The following is a 22,531-nucleotide window of genomic DNA, read 5'->3' on the forward strand; positions in this document are numbered from 1 at the left end:
GTCCCCAACCCTCCCCCACCCATGTAGCCCCAATGCCGCCGGACACCACATGATGCCACGGCCCCACCCCCATAACGGCGCAGGGCTCCGGCCACACAGAAGCCACACTTTGCAGAGATATGGTATTTATTGAACCATGCGCCTGAAAACCTGATCTGTATGTGTACATGTGCGTGTGTGTGCACGCACACGTGTTTGGGGCATGCGTGCATGGTCCGTGCTCTGCAGTGCCATCAGATGGCCTTGGCCAGCCCCAAGCGGTTGTTGACCCTGTCAAAGACGCTGTAATACTCGCGGATGAAGACATCCCCCAGGATCCACAGCTGGGAATCCCCTTCACCCTGGAAGCCACTGGTGCAGAAGCCCATATCCTGGGAAAGGAAAGGCTGAGATGAAGCTGGGCCCAAGCCCAGTCACCGTGTCTGTAGGTGGCCCCCCTCCCCCCACCAAACCCCACAGTCCCTCTCCCAGCTAGCATTTCTTTTCATATCCTTGAAATCACCTTCCGAGGGAAGCAGACAAGTATCAGATTCATCCCACTCAACAGATGAAGAAATTGATATTCAGAAAATCAAGTGACTTAATGCAGGAGAACTCGGTGGGGTCCCCTCACCCCATTCCCCCTTACTTGTCCTCTCCAGCACCCTCCATCCTCTTCATCACCTACTGCCCTGCTGACCAGCCACACCAGGCCTGGAGGCCCGAGGCCTTACCAGTTGTGTGAATTCAGGGCTAGGTCAAAGCTGAGGCCAGTGGGTCAGGTGGGTCCCCACAAAGCCCAGGCTACCTACGAAAGTCCTAGACAACGCTCCAGGCTCCTGGGCTTAGAAGCTAGAGCAGTAGATGGAGGTTCCCACAGAGGCTGCGGTCCTGCCTACCCCACCCTCCCTCAGGTTGCCAGGCTCTGTACTTTCTGTTTGACCCATTTCTCCCAGGATGAGGCTGTATTGGCCACAGACGAGGCCCGAGGACAGCAGGGCCCCACTCAGAAAGGCCAGTTTGTCTAGATGCACCTCCTGCATTCTCCCACTTTACAACTGGCTGACCTGCCAGGAGAGAGGAGGGGGCCTAGGTGAACCCAGGCTTCCTCTCCTGAGAACTCCTACCGTGCTGGTATAGGCGGAGGAGGGCAGTGGGTACTTTTGGCCGTGGATCTCAAAGACCACCTCAGGCATGCTGCTCAGGCTCCCGCAGTTGATGTTAAACTAAAGACCAGAAGAAAGTCATCTTACATCTTAGATGGGCAATGGATCTGATCGAGCTCCATGAGGCAGAGAAGGGCAGGACCCCCTCCTCTGCACTGGAGTCAAGTGCGGGGGAGGGGGGGCGGATGTCTGCCCACGCAGAGGACTCTAGGGAGGCCCTGAGGCCTCAAAAGAGTTACATTGAGTGGGACCTGCTGTCAGCCAACACAGGAACAGACCCCAGCTTGAGACAAAGGGGGATTGGCCTCCATGTTTCCCCTCCAGGCTCAGCCAGAGCTCCCCCAGGACCCTGGGAACCCTTAGGAGTCAGGGAGGAAGCAAGGAGACCCGTGGGTAGATGAGGAACAAGGGGGTACAGCCGAGCTCAGTGAGTCAGGGATGCACCATCCTCCTGGGGGACAGGAAGCCAGACCTCGGCCTCTGCATGAGATGGAAGAGCTCCCACAGCCATGGTGGGCCAAGCTGGAAGACCACGGCAGAGGCCTCCTGAGACATCCCAGCCCCTCCAGGGAAATGGGCCTGGCCTCACCTCGCCATATTGGTCCTTTGTGGCTCCAATGGCTGTCTGGATGTTGAGGATGTCACTGCTGGGCCCGACCAGCATGGAGGTGCCTGTGTCCAGGATGGCCTGACAGCCACCATCACAGGCCACCACCACGCCATTGACAGTAACCCTGCAGAGTGGAAAAAGGACAGCCTCGCAGTGCGTCCAGCATCCGGCACGGCCTCCTTGGCCCCTCCCATCCTCCCCTGCCAGGATCCTCAGGCAGGGAGGAAGCCCAAGCTTAAGACTCTCTGCCTCTTGGGGCACCGGGGTGGCTCAGTCATTAAGCGTCTGCCTTCAGCTCAGGTCATGATCCCAGGGTCCTGGGATCGAGCCCCATATCAGGCTCCCTCCTCCGCGGGAGGCCTGCTTCTCCCTCTCCCACTCCCCCTGCTTGTGTTCCTTCTCTCTCTTTGTCTCTCTCTGTCAAATAAATAAATAAAATCTTAAAAAAAAAAAAAAAAAAGACTCTCTGCCTCTCCCCAACCCTCAAATAAATAAATAAATCTTCTTTTAAAAAACCAGCGGAGTCATGTGATTAAGGGATGGAATGAGTACCACACTAGTTGCCTAAAGGTCTGGTTTCAGGCTTCCTCCCTGCCAGTCACTTGCTGCAAGCCTTGTGCAAATTACCAACCTTCCTGACCTCGGGCTTCTCATCCACAAAACGGGTACCTTAACAACCCCTTCCTTGACTTCCTCCAGGGATGGTCGTGAGGTTCAGACTTGATGTTAGTAAATTATAAAATGAGGATACTAGGGTGGCACCCACCTCCTAGGGTTTTAGTGAGGAATGAACGAGACAGTCCTGTTATCCCTCAGCCCAATGCCTAGCAGGTAGTAAGGGCTCAGGAAAGGCAGGGCTCTTATTAATAAAGTAGCGGGGAACATCAGCATTCTTGCTGACAAAGCTCACTGGCCTTGCAAGGGTCCAGTTCAGAATCTGATGTGATGGGCTTAGGAGCTCCTGTGTTGCGGCCCTTCTCGGAGCCTCGCGGGCTGATCCCCAGGCCCTGGCGTCCCCACACCTGGAGGCGGGCCTGTGGCTGGGGCCCAGGGCTGCCGCTCACTCACCTGTCCACGGTGAACTGCCAGTATTCTTGCACGGTCACGGGCACCCAGTGCAGGGAGCCTGTGTAGTAGGACGGGTCAATGGCTCCCAGCGTGAGCATGCTCCCCTGGCCATTCCTGAAACCATGGAAAGGCGAGTAGTGGCACTCGGACACCCTGGCTGGGTGCAGCCCCACACGGAGGGGGGCAGATGCCATTGAGACCGGGCCCCACCACCCTCCCTGCCCTCAACCCCCACCTCCACCCCGCAGGCTTCAAGTGAGCTCTCCCGGCCTCCCTGCTCTTCAGGGCTTTTCCCTGATAACAGCGTCCTCTCTCTGAGCTCTGCAGCCCCCAGGCTGAGGCAGAACCTGCAGCCTGGGCGGACGCAGGAAGTAACCATCACACAGTTCACATGAGCACCAGGCTCGGCTGGGGCCAACCACAGCTGTCGCCCTGTGCCCACCCCCCTGTCCCCAGCCCTTTGGCTTCAAGTAGGAGAGAAGGTCTTCAACCAGGTCCCACAGACTTTGGATTAAAACTGCCCCCCTCCACCCCTCTGTTCCTTCTGGGGCTTTCCTCGCGGCCAAGAAGCATGGGTCACCTGCTCCCACTCTGCAGTTTTTAGTTCCTAGACCGCAGCAAGCTCTGTCTCACCCCCCGGGCTCTAGCACATGCTGTCCCCACTGCCTGAAGCATGCTGTCCTCTGTCTCACCTGGAGAGCTCCCCCTCGTGCCTCAGAGAAGCTTCCCCTGCCCACCCTGCGCATGCACCTCCATCCAACTGGGCTTTCCTCAGTGCTAAGGTTTCCCTGCACCCAGATCTGCCTGCAGTGAGTGCCCTTTTCACAACTGTAAGTGTAATTGTGTGATTGCGTGTTGTCTGCTCCACCTGCTAGAAAGTTAACTCTGTCTTCTTTGCTGATGTATCCCCTTCTTCTGGCAGAGCACCTGCACATAGTAACAGCCCATAAATATTGATGGAGTGAATGAATGCATGAACGCACCAGTGTACCCCTTGCCTGGGTGCCCTTGACCTCAGTGGCCCAGCACCTTCCTTCTCCTGAGTGTGGTGCCCTTCTCCCCATCCTGCCACCCGCCCTTCTGTCCAGCTGAGCTGCACCAGCACGGGGGCAGGAGGACAGAGGAGGGAGCACTGGACTGGGAGTCAGGAGCCCTGGGTTCCACGTGTGACTTAGCCACCAGTTCCCAGGGTGACTGTCCTCCCAGGCCTCAGTTTCCTGCGTAGGGACAGGAGAAGGCTGGACTCCTTTGGAGCCTACTCTGGAAAGTCTGTGAATCTCAGTGACATCAACAGATGATTATGGAGGCCTGGCCACTTTGGAAAAAAAGATGTTAAATGCCCCTAGGCTGAGATGGGTCAGGCTTCATGTTTTAAATGCCAGAAAGCAATGTCAGATGTTGGTCCCGTGGATTCGGGCTGCAGCAGAGGCTACACTAGGGGCTTTTGGAAAAGTGGTTAAGTCAGCCTGGAAACAAGGAGAGGGTTTGCTTGGATTCTGACCACCACCCTGGAGTTGCAGGCTCCCAGAGGGGTGGACATTCCTCAGCCGACAGACCTTGCCAGGCCATGAAAGTCTGGCTCTGGCTGGGGACAGCTCCTACCTGGACAAATACACAGAGAACAGGTCTTGGGCCACCAGGTGCTTCTGCATGATGTTGTCAAAAACTGGCACTGAGTACTCGGAGGCCAGAGAGGGGTAGGCCAGCCCCAGGATCCCATCGAACTCAGAGTAGGTAAAGACGTCACCAGGCTCCTGGGTGCTCAGGCCCACAGTCTGCTGGGAGTCCACGATATCGGAGACCTGCAAGAGAAGCCGAGTGTCCTCCACCAGGGGCCAGAGGCAAGAAGATCCCAGGGCAGGCCGGTATCGGGATCAGCCTTGGAGGCCACCCCCCACCCTCCCTCCTCCAGGCAAGGTAGTTGTGTGAGCTTAAGACGAAAAGCCCTCATTCCCCAGCTCTGCGCTGTGTTGTGAGGGAATGATCCTGGAGAGGTCAGGGATGGAGGAATCGAGGGCCCGGTGAAGGGTGCAGACAGCAGTGCTCACGGTGCAGAAGTTGGGGGGTGAGCCCAAAGAAGGGGGTGGGGTGAGGGAGGCTCCAAGGCCCCCTGCCAGCCTGCAGCCTTATCATTAGCTGCACCTGGGGCATCTGCCAGGGAGCAGCTGGGGGCAGCACAACGGACAGAAAGAACATGCACCCACTTTGCATCTAATAGACCTAGCTGTGCGTCCTTGCTCTGTTGAGTGCTGATGGTGTGACCTTGAACAAGCACCTCTCTGAGCCACCACCTGCATCTCAAGGCAATGCTGAGGCCCATATAATACGAATGCTGAACCTGTATGGAGCACTTAGGAAATGTTTGGCCCGTGGACATTAATGGCACTATGCTAAGGAAGCGCTACCTCCAAATCTCCTGTTAATCTGCCCACTTCCTGGAAGGCTGCTGTGCCCACCAGCCCTTTCTGAGCTCACAGGGGCCTCCAGCTTCCACTCTGTCCCCTTATAGCCAAACCATCCTCCACACATACAGCCAAAGTGATCTTTGAAAATGGACGTCCAGTCATGTCACCCCTTGCAACGACCCTCCAGAGGCCTCCAATGGCACTCAGGAGGAACCCTTTGTCCTAGAGTCCCCTCACGTGCTGACCCTGTTTTTCACACCTCATCTCTTGCCTCTGAGCCCTTGACCCACACTTCTTCCCCCACGCCAATCTTCTTTCTCCTCCTCCAGTGCCCCAACTTGTCCTCATTTGCATGTGACCGTGCTGAGGAGGGCCTGACCCCCATGGCTCTCTCTCCCACCCTCTACCCAAGGTGGGCAGGTGAAGGCCGCCCAGCGCACCACGGCTGAGGCCAGCAGGCTCAGACCAACTCCTTCATGAAGATGTGGGGTTTCCCCCCCTGAACTCAGAACCGCAGAAAAGAAAGCAAATGACTCCAGGCCTCAGAGGAAGTAGGACCCCCGGGCAGGGGATTCGCCTTCCCGGGCCCTGTCTGCTGGGACCACCTCAGCCGGTGGCCCTGGGGCCTCCGCTGTCTGGCGCCGACCCCTGGGGAGGCCTGAGCTGGGTGGGCACCTGCCCTGCCAGTGGATGAGGCTGAGGAGAGGGCCGTCAGCAGAGAGGAGCCGTGTCCCTTCGGGCTCAAAGCAAACGAGCCTTCAGCCAGACCCAGGAAGAACTCCAGGAAGATGCCCCAGGGGATGCCGCTTGATTTTTAGTCTTGGATAGTGGGTGAGGAAGGAAAGCAGGAGGCTAATGTGTACTGAGCACTTCTTATGTGCCCACCACTGTGTTGAGTACTTTAGAAGCCAAAAAGCGGCCAAAGGCAGGGGAACCCTTGTCCAGAGGGCACAGATGCTCCCTGACTGAAAGGAGATGCTGCTCCACGGCGCCTGGGCAGGGGACTCGCCTTCCCAGGCGAAGGAGTGAGCGCAAGCCAAGGGCACTGCTCAGAGGGTCGGGGCGTGGGTCTGACACTCAGCTCCCAGCCACCAGCTGTGTGATTCCAGCAAGGGACCAACACCTGGGCGCTTCAGTTTCCTCGTCTGCACAATGGGGTAAAGTACCTTCCTAAGAACTCCGTTTACAGTGAGATCCCACAGGTGACACTGGGGAGCTCGGTGCTGGCACGGGCTCGGGATTCGGAACCAACTATGGCCAGGACAGATGAAAAAGGTTGGGGAAGGTGGAAACTGGGCACGGAGAAGCCTCTCAGGGGGGACTCTGGGGGCTGGCATGGGAAGGAGAGGAGGGAAGGACCAGCCACGGTCCCTACTGCCTAAGATCCCTCCCAGAATCCCTACCCAGCAGGCTCCCCAGGGGCAGGACGCAGAGGGCCTCTCTGCCCCGGCTGGAGGTGCGGCCCGCCAGAGCCTGGGTGTCTGCGTGGCAGCCCCACTGGCCCCCAGCCCCACTCACCGTGACGGTGTCAAGGCCCAGGAAGCCCTGCATGCTGCCCGTGCCGTACTGGATGGACAGAGGCTGGTTCAGGTTCTGGAAGGTGGAGGACTTGGCCGGGTTGAAGCGGTGATGGTTTTCTGAAACACAGACCCAGGGTTAGTGAGGCCTGCAGAATCTCGCCGCTGACAGCGCCAGCCAGGGCTGAGACCCTCCCTGGGTCTTGTAAGAATGTGGTCTACATACTAACCATTCTCACTGCAGAAAACAAGCAGCCCACTCTCTCTTGATCCCCCATAGTCTGGTAAAGAAAAATTATCTTTTGCTGCTCCACCCACCTCTCGGAACCCCAGTGTTACCTGTGTGGCTTCCAAACGAAATAAGAAAGAAAAAAGCCATCCTTGTGGTTTCCATAGACTTGTCACTTTTACCAGCTTTGTAACCCTAGGCAAGACTTTTCTTCTCTGAACTTTGCTTCCCTCTCTGGTAAAGAGGGATAACAAGAGCACCAATCTCCCAGGATTGTTGGAGAAATAAATTATTAACATGTATTAAATTAAATTATTAACATGTATTAAACGTTTACTCATCACTAGTAATAGACCCTGTCACTTTATTCTCCCAGCACCCACTGGCATATCATAGCCCCATTTTATAGAAAGGAGAACTGAAGACCCAGGAGGGTCAGCAGCTTGTCTTGCTTCTTGATAAAGACTAAATAAGTAAATATCAGGGCTCCTGGGTGGCTCAGTAGGTTAAGCATCTGCCTTTGGCTTAGATCATGATCCCAAGTCCTGGGATCGAGTCCCGCATCGGGCTCCCTGCTCAGCGGGGAGTCTGCTTCTCTCTCTGCCTGCCGCTCCCCCAGCTTGTGCTCTCTGTTCTCTCTTGTGCTCTCTCTCAAATAAATAAATAAAATATTTTTAAAATAAATAAATAGCCTAAGCTTCCCTAATTTCCAACTGGTGCTTTATACATCAGACCCGTGATTTGCACACCTTCTCAATCTGTGAGCAGTTGGAAGGGCTGAGCAAGGAGATGGGGCACAACCAGGAGGCTGGGAATGTCGAAGCAAGCTCTCCTATACCCACGTTCTCCCCAGCACGCTGCAACTCAAGAGTGGTGGCCAGAATCTAAGCAAACCCTCTCCTTGTTTCCAAGCTGACCCAACCTCTTGTCCAAAAGCCTCCAGCGTAGCTTCTGATGCAGCCTGAATCCACGAGACCAACATCTGACATTGCTTTCTGACGTTTAAAACATGAAGCCTGACCCCATCTCTGCCTAGCGGCATATAACATCTTTTTTTCCAAAGTGGCCAAGCCTCCATAATCATCTGTTGATGTCACTGAGATTCACAGACTTGCAGAGTAGGCTCCAAAGGAGTCCAGCCTTCTCCTTTCACTACGCAGGGCTGACAGTGGCCCTGGGGTCTAAGCCTGGAGGGGCAGGCCGGAAAGGGAGATCACTCACGGCAAGCATAACTCTTGCAGTAGACAGAGGGCACCCAGAGGTCCGAGGAGCCGGTGTCAAACACCACAGTGAATTCCTGGGGTGGGGTCCCGATGTAGATCTTCCCAAAGTACTGACACTGGGGACAGATAGCACGGGGTCAGGGGTGGGGAGTACAGCATAGGGATAAGGGTCAATGCTTGGCATGGAGAAAAGGGGAAGAGGGGGAAATGAGGATCACTGGGGAGGGTTCTCCATCTCCAGTGACCACACTGGGCTCCCCCCCACCGCCCACCCAGCTGTGCTGGCCTGCCCCTCCCACAAGCCCTACAACCACCGCTGGAATCAGACCCAGAAGCAGACATTAGATCAAAACATCAGCCCTTCCCGGTAGGAAGACTGGGCCCTGCCTGCCAGGGGCAGGGACATAGAGATAGGACACCAGCGAGGTACGGACCCCAGATCCCGACCCAAGCTGTCCCTGCCACCCCTCCTGGCCAGCCTCCCCATGTGTCAGAACTTAGGTCGGGGCAGGGGTGAGCATGACCTAGATAAGGCAACGAGAACACAGGAAAGACAAGGCAGGCTGTTTATTGCCAAGAGTGACAGATGAGGGAGAGACAGGCTCCAGGAAGGAAGAGGACACCAGGGGCAGCTATAGATGGGCACCAGAGCCCCATCCCTGCTGAGTCCAGACTAAGACATGGGTCCTCTGGGCTGGGAGAGACAGGCATGGGGGTGCACCTGGGAGCAAATTACGTGCCCCCGAGGGATGTTGTCTGCTGGCCTGAGCTCAGACCCTCCTGGCCGTGACCTTCAGAGCCTCGCCTTTGCCGGGTCTGCTGGCCCCGTGCGGAGCTGACTGAGGGGCGGGAGACAGCCTCCACAGCCCGTGGGGCTCCATGATTCCTAGAAGGGAGGAAAGAGGCAGGGGCCGGGAGGGAGCATCCATCACACTCGATGTGAGAAGCATTATTGGAAGGGGGGCAGAGCCACTTACGTCCAGGTAGTTGGTCAAGGGCTCGCTGGCCACCTTCTCCAAGTTGGAGTACTTCTTGCTGAAGGAATACGGGTATGTCTTCAGAAAGTCCTCCAGGAGCCCACGCTCCTTCAGGGCCTTTCTCAGCGACTTGCCTTTGTGCAGAGGGACCCTGAGGAGACAGGGAACAATTCGTGATGCCGGTGGGCATCTCCTCAGGGCTGCCCCACCTCAGAGAATTGCCCAGACTCTGGGCTCTGTAAGCTCCGCCCTCACATTTTTTTAAACATAACTCAAAGGAAAAATTAGATTTTACATCAGTTCACAATTCAGTGCCTACCCTTACTAAACACGATGCGCTCTGATGTTCCCTATTCCTTTCTCTTTTCTTAATGCTGGTGGAGACTCAATATATGTATTTTATAGCCTGCTAATAAGTTTCGCAACTCCGAGGTTTGAGAGACACAGTATCATTCGTTCAGTCTCCAAACTCTTGCTGCCTGCCTACCATGTGCCAGGCATTGTACTGGGCTCAGGACTGCAGCCTCTGCCGTCTGGGAGCAGGCTGTCTGGAGAGGAAATGATGTCCCCCACACTCTGCTAAATGCTGTAAAAATGCTCCCTCCCTTGCGACCTCTGTGATTGGCTCTCTGGGTAGCCTGAAGTGTGTGGAAATTCTTCAGAGTTTCAGTACAGAGTGTGGTCCTCAGGGAGCTTCTGATAGAGTTTAGGAGTTGGATGATGGAAGCAAATCAACAGAAGAGCATCGAGAGGGAGAGAACAGCAGAAAGGTTCTAGACCCTGCTCTGTAGGCTGTGGCCCCTGGGGTAGCCTCCCCCGCCCCCCCCCCCCCAAGGCCCTCTGAGCTTCAGCTCTGTCTCTGCAAAATGGGCGACCTCCTTCCTTTCCAGCCTCTCTCCAGCCCTGCCTTTGACCAACAGAGTAGCTTCACCTCTCTGGTTCCTAGTTTCCCCTCCTCTAGGTTGAAGGAATGTAGGCTGATGATCCTGGTGTCCCTCCAGTTCTAAGGGCCATGTGGTCCTCCTCTGCGGGGCTGATTTAAGGACAAGCAGAGACCACAGCTATGAAAGTCCTTTGAGAGTAATAAAATGGCAGGAGTTCTAAGACCCTCAGAGAAAATGGGTTTTCTCGTGTTGTTCACATGCCAAACAGATCCCATATGGAACAGCCCTGTATGTGAATTATGGTATCTCCTCTGGTGCCTCCCTTCCCCAGCCCTCAAGTGTGGCTTCAGCCAGGACCCAACAGAAATAAAAGGTCCTTGAGACATTTCTCAGCCTTTGTCTCTGATGATAGAAAAGGAAGGAGGCTCCGGGGCCCAATCCTTCAGCTGCCCTTTCCTGTGTCCTCATCTCCAGGTCCCCAAAGCGTTCTGCTTGCTGGCCTCCTGCTCCCACTCAGCTCAGGACCCACTCGTGGAATGCCTGGTGACCCCCATAGCAGCAGCTTCTTCTCCGCTGAGCTGCTGTGTCCAGTATGAGGCCCCAGAGAGCCTCCCTCAGAGGGGCGCCGACAGCCCACTGCCCCACGCCGAGAACCAGGAGGCTCCAACCACGTGGAAACCTCCATCCCCCCAGGGCTGCCCCCCTGCACTGAGATCACCCAATGCCTGGTTAGAAAGAACTTCACTTTCAAGACACAAGGAGCTCTGACTGGTCAAAGGTACCCTGGGTCCTTTTCAGGGATCCAGTTTCCCAGGGATGGATTCAGGTTACCCCAGGCTCATGGCTTGATGGGGCTCGAGCCTGGGAACTGGAGATAGTGTGATGTTGTGGCAAGAGCTAAGTCCACTTGGGACCAAGTCCTAGCTCTTCCATTATGAACCATGTGGCCTTGGGTAGCTCAGGGACCCTCCCCGAGCAACAGCTTCCTCATCTGTAAAATGCAAATAATAATACCTACCTAATCCAGGAGGTTTAGTGGCACCTAGCAGCAAGCAGCTCAAGAAATATCAGTTATGAGGCACCTGGCTGGCTCAGTCGGTAGAGCATGTGACTCGATCTTGGGGTCATGAGTTCGAGCCCCATGTTGGGTATAGAGATGACTTTTTTAAAAAATCATTTCAAACAAAAGTATCAAAAAAAGAAATATCAGTTATTAATTTTGGAGGAAAACTTGGGAATCTCATCCATAGAGGGAACTTTATTTTGTTTAAGAAATGCATACATAGCTCTTATCATGTGCCAGGCACCATTCAAAGCATTTTACAAATACCAACTCATATATTCCTCATAACAACCCTGCAAGATGGATGCTGTCTGTTATCCTGATTTTACAACAGAAGAGGAAATAGGGCACAGGAAGTCAGGTTAGTGATGGAGCTGGGGATCAAATCACAGGCAGTTTGACCCCAGAAGCCATGCCCTTGGTTTCCCAGGCTGCCCATCTGACCCTGTGTTGCTGCTCACCACCCCTGCAGTGGTGGGGGCATACCTTGAGGGAAAGGTTCCAAATGCAAAGGCAAGACTATCCTGGGAACCCACAGCAGGGCCTCTGAAGATTCCTTGGGGGCAGGGTGGAAGACCACAGGAGAGACCCACCCAGAGCAGGTGCCTGTGACGCCCTCCCCCCTCCAGCCCCAGGCGCCTGACACCCACCTGGAGATCCCACTGCCCTGGGAGAGGGCGAGGACTGCAAGTAGCACCACGAGACACCTCATCCTGGACCGCGGGCTGGCCACTGCTGGAGCCAGTCCCCCTTCCCACAGCCTTTATAGAGAGTACTGGGTCCCCTCTGGCTGCAAGCCCGGGCTGCAGAGATGACCCCCTGACTTCGGGCTGCTCCACAAACACATTAAGATAGTACCCCGAGTACCCAACACCCACCGCGATAAGGGCCCCAGACTCCACCACCGCGGGACTTCAAAGCCAAAGGGTACACGTGCTTGATCTTTAGGCTTGGAAATACCACAGAGGCCTCCCCGACTGATTTCCCCTTCCAGATGGGACTTCTTGAGCTAACACAGATGGGGCCACCGCCAGAAACCCTTCTCATGTTCCCCCTGGTAGTCTGTAAAGAGGTTTCTTAGTGGCAGACCCCTCTCCTGCCCTAGCTGCCTCTCCTCCCTGGGCCTGACTTCACAGGGAGCCCGCAGCCTGCCCTATCCAGGAATCTCCAGCTCAGTGCTCCCGGGCCCACGTTCCAGGGGACACTCCGTCTACTCCTGAGGCAGAGAGTGCTCCTTCAATCTGTCACCCCAGTCTAAGAGAGACGGCAGGCCCAAGACTCCTGCACCATCTGGCCTGTGTCCCCTGGTTCTATGTTAGAAGGGTGTTGGGAAGATGGGGGGTAGATGCCAGAACCCATTAGCCCCTGGGGGGGGCTGTCGAGGGTGAACAGGGAAGGCAGATGTGCGTCACACACACAGAGGAAGGAGGACATGGCGCCATGGTCAGATTTTGTCAAGAGGTGAGGCCAAGAGCTGGCACCCTAGTCCCACACATAGGCCTAAGCCGAGCTTCTCAGAAGGATACATGCAGGGCTTTGTGATGAGTAGACGGCCCCCCGAGAGAGAATTAGGGCAGAAAGGGAAACAAAGCCTCAGCCACAGAAGAGGTAGAGAAGACCACATCCCAGGGTGAGGGGAGGCTATAAACTGGAAAGTCAGGATCAAATCAGGATTCAGCAGGGGTTTTGGGGCCACAGGTGTGTGGGAGAGTGTGCCCTGCGGGACAGATGTCTGGGTAGCAAGGGAGTGGAACAGAGAGGGCAGGCTGGGTAGCCAAAGAGGTGGGCATGCGGTGGGCCCCGGACACAGGGGCACACAGGAGGGACAGACCCAGAAGCTTCTTGTATTTGATGAGGCCCGCCAACAGGGGAACTGAGAGTTTTATGGCAGGAGCTAGGAAGACAGCCAGATGGGATCCCTCCCATGGCAATGCCCCACACAGCCATCCTCGTCCCTCCTCAGAAGGCTTGTGTATCCCGGTCCCAGCGGCCCTGCATCTGAGTGGTCTTTCCTGCCCCACACCAGCCTGGAGCACGCCGAATAGTAGATGCTCACTAAACGTTTGGTTAAGCAAATGAGTTGAATGAACGGTCTTGCCAGCACTCTGAAAGCACAGCAGGGCCCCGTCTTTATGACGAGCTACAGATGATGAGATGGAGACTCAGAGAGGTTGATGGACTTGCCCCTGAGGAAGAAGACCTTGAACTGTCACAATAGCCCTGGTCTGACACACTACACACAGCCCCCCGGGGCCCGGCATGCTATGGGAATCTCACGAGTTTGCAAAATCAAGTCTGGGGCGGTTCTGCTTGGGACGGGCAGGCCTGTGTGCAGCACCTGGGGCCGGGCCCCTCCTGGGTCAACACGCACCGGAGCACTCTGCTCCATACCCCAGGGGCCCAGCCTGACCCAGCAGCAAACACTCCTGAACAATGAGCCTGGCAAGTCAGGCTCAGCCATCCCTCCCGCTGGAAGGTGACCCTTGAAGCCAAAAACTAAAGATCCCTTAGCACTGGTTGCTCTGGGTTTACTCAGGAGATTGGGATCATTCTAACAGCATTCGAGTGCGCGCTATCAGGAATGCTGCCCAGGCTTCACAGAGCGTCAGAACTGCTTATCCACGGGGGCAGGGCGAGAACTGCCAAAAGCTTTTAGAAAAACCGTGATAAGATTTCATCACTGGCTACCCAGCACCAAGTGGGGATGACTCCCCTTGGTCTAGACTCTTTGTGCCTGGGGACTGACCCACAAAAGTGGCCAAACTAAATCAGGGCCTGGGGATGACCTGTCCTGGGTTACCCACCCCCACCATGATCTCCACTCAGACATGAGCAACCTCAAAGCCGGTTCGACACAGGATCTTCAATGTGCTCACGAGGGCCACAGAGATATGGAGCTGGTGTCATTTCCATGCCTGGGGAGCCCACAGTCGGGTGGGGACAGATAGGATCCCATATGTGGGACCCTGCTGTGACAAGCAGTATAGGGGGAAATCCAAAGGGACAAACATCTTCCATGGCAAGGAGCCAGCTGACAGGGGAGCGTGGTTCCTGGAAAGGGCATGTGTGACTGTCCTGGGTTTCAATCCTGGGTCTGTCTGCCACGTGGTGGTATGGCCTTGAGCAAGTCCCTTTACTTCTTGGTGCCTCAGTTTCCTTTTCTGACACTGAGATGCTCATGGGAGGATCAAAGACAGGACAGTCCAGTGCTGCCGTGTGTTAGGACTTCTACAAATCTGAGTCATAAATGACTGCCATTGTGTGACCTTGAATGTTCCAAGTCACCCCCCTGCCCAGCCTCAAAATGTGGGATTCACAAGCCCCTGGAGCTGGTCTGAAGCTCAGGTATGTACAGACCATCGGTTCTTTTCCTGTTCTAGAAATCAACTGAATTTCTGCATCGTCCCTGCATGCTGGGGGCAAATTAATCTTAGCCATTTTTACATAGTGCCCCACAGATATGCTTTGGCACCCATGACTCTCCAGCATGCTGAGTTTGGGGGTGGGGGCAGTGCTCGGTAGTCTTTCCTCGCCCCTGCCTGGGCCCCTGTTGTCTCCATGCTTCACCTGGGCCAGCCCAGCCTTCTGGAAGCTGCCTTGGTCACACTCCCCAAGATGGGCCACACATTCCCTCCTCTCTGGTCTTGCCACCCCTCTGGACCACCACCAGGAAGCAGACTCCAGGTCCCTGTCACTCAGGACCTGCCTGTCTCCCCGCCCCCCACCTCTTCCTTCTACACCCTCCGAGGAACCCTGAGTTTCCCTCTGGCTTAGGCTTCAGGGCACAACATCCTGAGCTGGAGGTCCTGCAAGTCACCTCTGGTTTCTGCCCTGCCCACATCTTCCTGCAGCGTTGGCTTTTCCTTTCCTGAGGAAAAGAGAAAGGACAAAATGAGAGGATTTTTTAAAAATCATAAATCATTATCTCCAAATATTGCCCAGCCATACTACCATAACACGTATCGTGTGCTTACCTAGCGCCAGACCCTGTGCGTGAGCCCTTTAAAATACCTCCATGTTACAGACGAGTGAGCAGGAGCTTGGAAAGCTCAACGGATCTTCCAAGTCACTCAGCTAACAGCAAATGGATTTAGGATGCAAACTTGGGTCTGTTTGGTCCTTGACCGCACATGCTCTCAGTTGGACCACGTGACTCACAGCACCACAGTTCTGCACGTCAGCAAAGAGGGCCACACTGTGTCCACACTTGATGAGTCTCAGGCTGAAGATGAAGGGGTCCTGGGGTCTTTAATGCAGGACCCAGGAAGAGCAAAGACTCAACTGGGAGAGACCTTGAGAGGGAAGAGACCCGGAAAATGCATCAGAAGGCTGCCCTGCACACCACCCTTCTCCCTTCCTGCCCCCTAGTGATCTCTGTGAGTGATACACTGGCCTGTCTACCATCCATGGTCAGCAGAACTTTGGGGGGAGAATAGCTCCCAGCCTCCAAAAATGCACTTCTATTTGTTCTATAGTAAGCACCCTAAGCCCTGGAAAAATCTGTCCAACGCATCATGGAATTGCCAGGTCCTCTTGGGAGAAGGGTAGGGTGGGAGTCCCACCCTGCACACGGGAGAGGGTGTTATTAGTTATGGGAAACAGCAATGGGGAAGCCCATCCAGCTTCCTGAACGGGATGGGAAGAAGTAGGAAAGAGTCAAGGCTGTCCCAACTGGGCACTCAGCCAGATCCGGTGTCTAGATCACTGTGTCACGCATCTTGAGACCATGTTTTGCTTTATAAATATAGTTTTAAGGAATCACTATATAGTTGGGGGGGAGGCTTGGTCAAAATTTTAAGTAATAGTGTTGTATTGATGTCAATTTCCCAGATTTGATATTTGTACTGATTCTTATTTTAATAACTATAAGAAAATGTCCTTGATTTGGGAGACACACCAAAGTAAAGGAGTATTGTGTCTGTAAGTTCTAACAGAATTTCTCACAGATCAGAAAATTTACAGGGAGAGAAAAGAGAATAAAACAAATGTGGTAAGGTGTCAGCATTTGTGATGTCTGGGGAAGGTATACAGGAATTCTTTGTACTGTTTCTGTACGTTGGAAATTATTGATAAATAAAAAGATTTTAAAGATTGAAATAACTCAAACACTTCTCCAAAGAAATTCCATATTTACTAGTTTGACACATGGCGTCCAGCACTTCTAGAAGGAGGAGGATGGAAACCAAACCACATCAGAGCAGCCCAGGGCCCTGCTCCAGGGAAAGCCCTTCAGCTGAGGCTGCGGGGAAGGGGGCGCACAGCCGGCCCTAAATCCCATTCCGGACAGTTTTTCAGGTGGGGAGGTGAAAAGAGGAAGAAAATAGAATGAGGGAGAGGAAGGATGGGATAGAAAGGTTCTCTGGTAGAAATCAGGCCTCTCCCAATGGTGCCTGCACCTCTCCGTGGTGCCTACGCCTCATGACCGAGCAAGGCAGTACTCAGATGGGACGCTGAAGGTGGACCTGGGGAACTCGAGGCCATTGCAGGACAATGAAACAGAAGCACAGTGTCACGCATCTTGAGATCATGAAAGTTTTACTTTATAAATACAGTCTTAAGGAATCATTAAATAGTTGGAGAAGAGGACCTGGTCCAAAATTTCAGCTTCAAAAACTTTGTGACATTGGACTTGGCAATTATTGTTGTATATGACACCAAAACCATAGACAAAAAAAAGAAAGGAAATAGATATATTAGACTACACCAAAACTAAAGGCTTGTGCATCAAAGGACACTCCCGGCAGAGTGATAATGCAACTCACGGGATGGAAGAAAATATTTGCAAATCAAATATCTGATAAGGGGTTAATAGCCAGAATATATCAAGAGTTCCTACAACTGAACAACAGACAAAAAACAAGTAACTCGATTACAAAAGGGGCAAAGGACTTAAACAGACATTTCTTCCAAGAAGATGTACCAATGACCAACAAGCACGTGAAAAGATGCTCAACATCGCTCATCACTAGGGAAATGCAGATCAAACCACAATGAGATATCAGCTCACACTCATTAGGATGGCTGCTATCAAAACAAACAAACAAACAAACAGAAAATAACAAGTGTTGGCAACAATGTGGAGAAATTGCAACTGTTGTATATTATGGCTGAGAATGTAAAGCCTTGCAGTCGTGATGGAAAACAGTGTGGCAGTTCCTCAAAAAAATTAAACAGAATTACCATATGATCCAGCAATTCTACTTCTGGATGTATACCCAGAAGCACTGAAATTAAAATCTCAAAAAAGATATTCGTACACCCCTGTTGATGGCAGCATTATATACTAGCCAAAAGGTGGAAGCAACCCAAGCCTCCATCCACAGCTGGATGACTGGATAAACAAACTGTGATGTACACATACAACAGAATATTATTCAGCCTTAAAAAGGAAAGAAATTCTGACACATGCTGCAATATGGATGAACCTTAAGAATTATACCAAGTGAGGGGCGCCTGGGCGCCTCAGTCGGTTGAGCGTCCAACTCTTGATTTTGGCTCAGGTCATAATCTCAGGATCGTGGGAATGAATGCCTCCCCCCCCACCCCCACCCCCGTAGCTCAGTGCTGGAGATTCTCCCTTTCCCTCTGCCCCTCCCCCTGCTCATGCTCTCTCTCTCTCTCACTCTCTCTCTCTCTCTAAAATAAATAAGTAAATATAAAAAAAGAAAAAGAACAGTATACCAAGTGAAAGAAGCCAATCTCAAAAGCACAAATACTGTATGATTCCCCTTATATGGAGTACTTAGAGTAGTCACATTCAAAGAGACACAGCGTGGAATGGTGGTTGCCAGGGGCTGGCGGGGAGGGGGAAATGGAGACTTCCTGTTTAATGGGTGTAGAGTTTCAGTTTTGCAAGATGAAAAGAGTTCTGGAGATGGATGGTGGTGATGGTTAACACCATTGGATAACAATGTGAACAGACTTCATGCAGTAGAACTGTACACTTAAAAATAGCTTAAAGTGGGGGGGGGAATTGGAGGGGGAGACTAACCATGAGAGACTATGGACTCTGAGAAACAAACTGAGGGCTCTAGAGGGGAGGGGGTGGGGGGATGGGTTAGCCTGGTGATGGGTATTAAAGAGGGCACGTATTGAATGGAGCACTGGGTGTTATATGCAAACAATGAATCATGGAACACTACATCAAAAACTAATGATGTAATGTATGGTGATTAACATAACATAATAAAATAGAAAAAAAATAAAAGTAAAAAAAAGTAAAAAAAATGGCTTAAATGGGTAACTTTTCTGTTGCATATATTTGACCATAAAAAAATTGAAGTTTACTTGTAAACAAAAAGAAATACCATCTTGTGAACCAATAGAAAATGTAATACACATCTCTTTACAACTCACCATCTGAGAGATGGATGACTTCACATGTCACATCCTCTCTCTGAACATCTGGAAAACCTGCCCCTTCCTGGTATGCTTTCCCCAAGGACATTTGTCATTGTAGAAAAGAAAGGACCTGGGGTCTGAGTCATGGGGTTTTCAGAACTGGAGAACTTGGCCATGTATCTACTACATGGCCCTCAGTCCCTGCACCCCTGTATGCCAGGCACCCCAGCTTTGCCCTTCGTTAGGTGATTGCCAGTCTCATGATCCTCATCCGTAAACATCTTCCACCTCATAGGGTTTTTGTGATGATCAATGAGGCCATGTAAAGTACATGGTAGACAGCCGGCACTCAGTAATCACCAGCTCCTATTATTATGCTCTTCTCCAATCATCCCCAAAAGTATTCAGAGTAGGTATTATTACCCATATTCTACAAATGAGGGAAATGAAGCGGAAAGAGGTGAAGTCACTTACCCCGCTCCCAGATCAGAATGTGGTGGTGCCAGGATTTTAATCCAGGACCCGTGAGCTTTCCACTCCTCCCTTCTCGGGCCTCATTTAACAGAGGAGAGAACTATGGCTCGGCGACATTGGCAAGGGGAGAAACTCAGAGGCCGATGGGCTGGGCGGGTAACGCAGAAGAGTCTGGTAGGCAGTGTGAGAAAAATCACCTGCCAAGACTCTACCAAAATAGTCTTTGTTTTCACTCCACCATGGGTTAGGCGTATAACATAAGAGGAGCCTCATGATACTGATGATTGTGTTTCTGATTCTAATTTATAAATAAGTATCAAAAAATATAAATTTTCAATTCATTTAATTCCCTTCCAAAAAAAATTTTTCAGCACGATGCATGCCAACGCTGTGCAGACCCAATACATTATCTGCAGGTCCGATGCAAACCCCAGAGGCAGGTGTGGTGGAGGCCCCCACGAGTGGTGGGTTCAGGGAATGTCTACACTCCTGCCAACGACTGGCTACCCCAACCACCAGTTCCTTCATGCCACCATGGGAACCCAATGCAGGGATGCCAGAACTTTCCATTTTCCAAGAGATGCAGAAAATGTGGCCTCTGGGGAAAATGTACCAACTTCCAAATAAAGGTGACCCTTATTCTGATACCATGCAGACAAAATAAGGCAGGCGTGCAGGCAAGCCCTTCAGTGTCGGGCTCCAGTAGGAAGTCGCATGGTTTATTGGCAGAGCTCAGACAAAAGAGAAGCTCTGGCTTCGCAGACTCCAATGAAGCCCACCAGTGGTCTTCCCCAGCCGAAGAGCAAGAGACACAGCGGAGAGGCTGGGCAGAGGGAAGGAAGTGCAGGATGCCCAAACCTGACAGTCTCAGCCTACAGAGTCAGGACGACAAGCAAATCTTTGTAGGGTTCACTTATATTCAGGGTTCACTAATTTTCCTCCGTCAGATCTTTGCCTGAAGCTACACCCAAAGATTTTCTGCAACCCCTCCTCCTGGATGGGAAGACGCACACCATCCAGCCACATTAATTAAAGAGGATTTTTTTCCTCTGAGGTGAATGCGTGTTAAAAATATCAAATATTAATCACTGGCAACATTAATTTATAATAATGCTTGTCTCCCTCTCAACTTCCACAGCGACATCTGGCCTGACTGCTTTGAAACTGACACCCACTCCATCGCGGGAATTATAAATAGCCTGAGTTCAAATCTTCACCTTGAACCAAACAGACGGGCTCCATGGGGTGGTTTACAGAATGAAGACGGCTGCAGTGCGCAGTGAAGTCCTGGGTGGGTCTGTTTGGGGTGGTGGCGTTTATTGCTTTTTTTTTTTTTTTTTTAAGATTTTATTTATTTATTTGACAGAGAGGGAACGCAAGCAGGGGGAGTGGGAGAGGGAGAAGCAGGCTTCCCGCTGAGCAGGAAGCCTGATGCGGGGCTCAATCCCAGGACTCTGGGACCATGACCTGAGCCGAAGGCAGATGCTTAAGCGAATGAGCCACCCAGACGCCCCAAAAATTGTTTTTTAAAGACAGAGATCTTGGAGTGGGAGGCGGGGCGCTGGAGGGGCAGGGGCAGGGAGGGGCTCTGGGCTGCTTCCTCGTTGTTGGCGGGGGCCGGCCTCACTCCCCCCCCACCCCCCACCAGCCCATTTCATGATCTGTCAGAGGCAGGCCTGGGCATAGCTGTTTTTTCCACCCTAAGTTCTCGGTCCAGTTTCCATACTTGCCCCTGGGGATTGATCGGTGCAGACACCATCTTCTATTAAAGGGGGGTAGCACTTTACGTAAACAGAAAAGAAGTTCATCGCAGCCAACAGAGCACTTTCGGTCCACAAGCTCATGCAGTAACCAGAGTTCACACTTCCCGTGCGTTTGCCCAGGCTGGCACCACCTCATCCTGTCCCTGCAGTGACCCTGTAAAGTAAGTCCTAGTGGGAATGCTGCTTCGCCCAGGAGGGAATGGAGCTTAGAGGAGCTGCTTTCCTGAGGTCATCCAGCTAGCAAGTGGTGGGCAGAGTCACGATTCAAACCAAGTTGTAGGTCGCAGGGGTCTCCTTGCTTACTCCCTTTCCAGGGTTTCTCGAGCTGCAAAAACTCCAGCTTCCCAGGCCCCCTCTCCAGCAATTCGCATCCAGAGGCTCTGGGATGGGGCACGGGATTCTGGGGGTACCTAACAGATGATGGGCACCACCAGGGAAGGTACTCCTCATGACAACCCTGGGAGGCAGCAGGAATGACTGTCCTCATGCATCAGATGTGCTAACGGATGCTGGGAGTTGCCTGACCCCTCAGGCAGCTGAGCAGAGAATCTGAAGCCTTGGTCCCAGTGCCACCAGGTGGGATTGGACAACCAGATGGAAGGGCAGGGAGAGACAGAGCACCTCGTGGAGGGGAGAAGGCAGGTAGGAGTGGGGAGGGCAGTGTCCGGGAAGGAGGGCAGGAGATGCTGGGGGCCCCATTTTTGATAGTCTCCAGCTCCCCAGTGGCTCAGGGCATCCCTGGGGCCAGCCAGCAAAGCCCCTCCTGGCACACAAGCTTTGCGATGAGGCGGTCTCCACAGGGCTCCACCGACCCAGGGCTTCTGGGAGGGTGCAGGCTGTCCGGGGGCGTGGTGGCCATCGGCGGGCTTCCCCATGATCCCAGGCACCCATGGAGCTTAAGGGGAGGAAGGAAATGGATATCTCAAGAGCAGACCACTGATAGTACACCTCTTAGTCATTTCACATCTGTCCCTTGCCAGTTAGGGCCCTGGGAGATCCTCCTGTCCACACAGAACTGCAGCAGGGAGCAAGAACATTCTCTCCCATCTTTCTCCAGCTGCGGCCTGGCCACCAGGCTGGGATCCCATCGTCCCCAGTGCTTAGTACCCCTGAGAACATTCCCAGGTCTTCCCTCCAACCCCACCTCACTGGGCATGCACCGGGGCCTCCTCTCTGTGTCCCTCCTTGGAGACTAAGGCGACCAGGTAGGCGCACCTGGCAGAGGAGGTGTATGGTCCCTTTCTGTCACCTGGGAGCAGGTGTGACTGCTACTTACCAAGATAGCTGCCCCCAGGAGGCCCCAGAGTGGGGGACCCCAGCAGAGGTCTGGGACCCATTTGTCTGTTGCCTGACTCCCTAACACTCCCTCCAAACACTGAGCATCCCGTTTGGTTGGTCAGATCCCCCTCGCTCCCTTTTGCAGCTGGCCTCCAGCTGGGGACTGGAGAGCACCTGTGGGACGCACGCAGGACATGTGTTTGCCTCCTGGCTGGGGCCCCGGGCCATCCAGCATGCCTCCTCACCTGCAGGCTTTGCAGCATCCAGGTGTGGGTCCAGCTGCTGGCCTTCAAGCACTTGGAAATTACAGCCCCTTAGAGGAGCCTCCTCTCTCTGTTCCACTGTCACCCCTCTACGTATTCCTCTTCCTGCTTCGCCGCTCTGATGATGGAAGTTTCCTCAGGGACAATTATGCCCCCTTGGAAACCTAATTCTGGATGGATGCAGACCCAGGCATAGCCACACACACACCCACTCCTCTCCCCACCTCCTGTCTTGCTAGTCCTTGTTTTAACATGAAGATCAGCTCTAGCTGGATGGAACTTTTCTTAATG

The 22,531-nt window shown here is 53.2% G+C and overlaps 1 protein-coding gene across 1 annotated transcript; it reads right to left on the minus strand.

Moving 5' to 3' along the window:
• Positions 1-233: 233 nt before the first annotated feature.
• Positions 234-11,833, minus strand: LOC116639469 (chymosin-like). The gene is made up of 9 exons (XM_032415885.1): positions 11,772-11,833; positions 9,175-9,325; positions 8,196-8,313; positions 6,747-6,865; positions 4,426-4,625; positions 2,824-2,937; positions 1,735-1,879; positions 1,107-1,205; positions 234-371 (listed from the first exon to the last, which is right to left on the minus strand). Exons 1-9 carry the CDS (start codon positions 11,831-11,833, stop codon positions 234-236), a joined length of 1,146 nt encoding a protein of 381 aa, XP_032271776.1.
• Between the last annotated feature and the right edge of the window lie 10,698 nt (positions 11,834-22,531).

This window comes from Phoca vitulina, unplaced genomic scaffold, assembly GCF_004348235.1.
Source record: "Phoca vitulina isolate PV1807 unplaced genomic scaffold, GSC_HSeal_1.0 scaffold2, whole genome shotgun sequence".
NCBI lineage: Eukaryota > Metazoa > Chordata > Mammalia > Carnivora > Phocidae > Phoca > Phoca vitulina.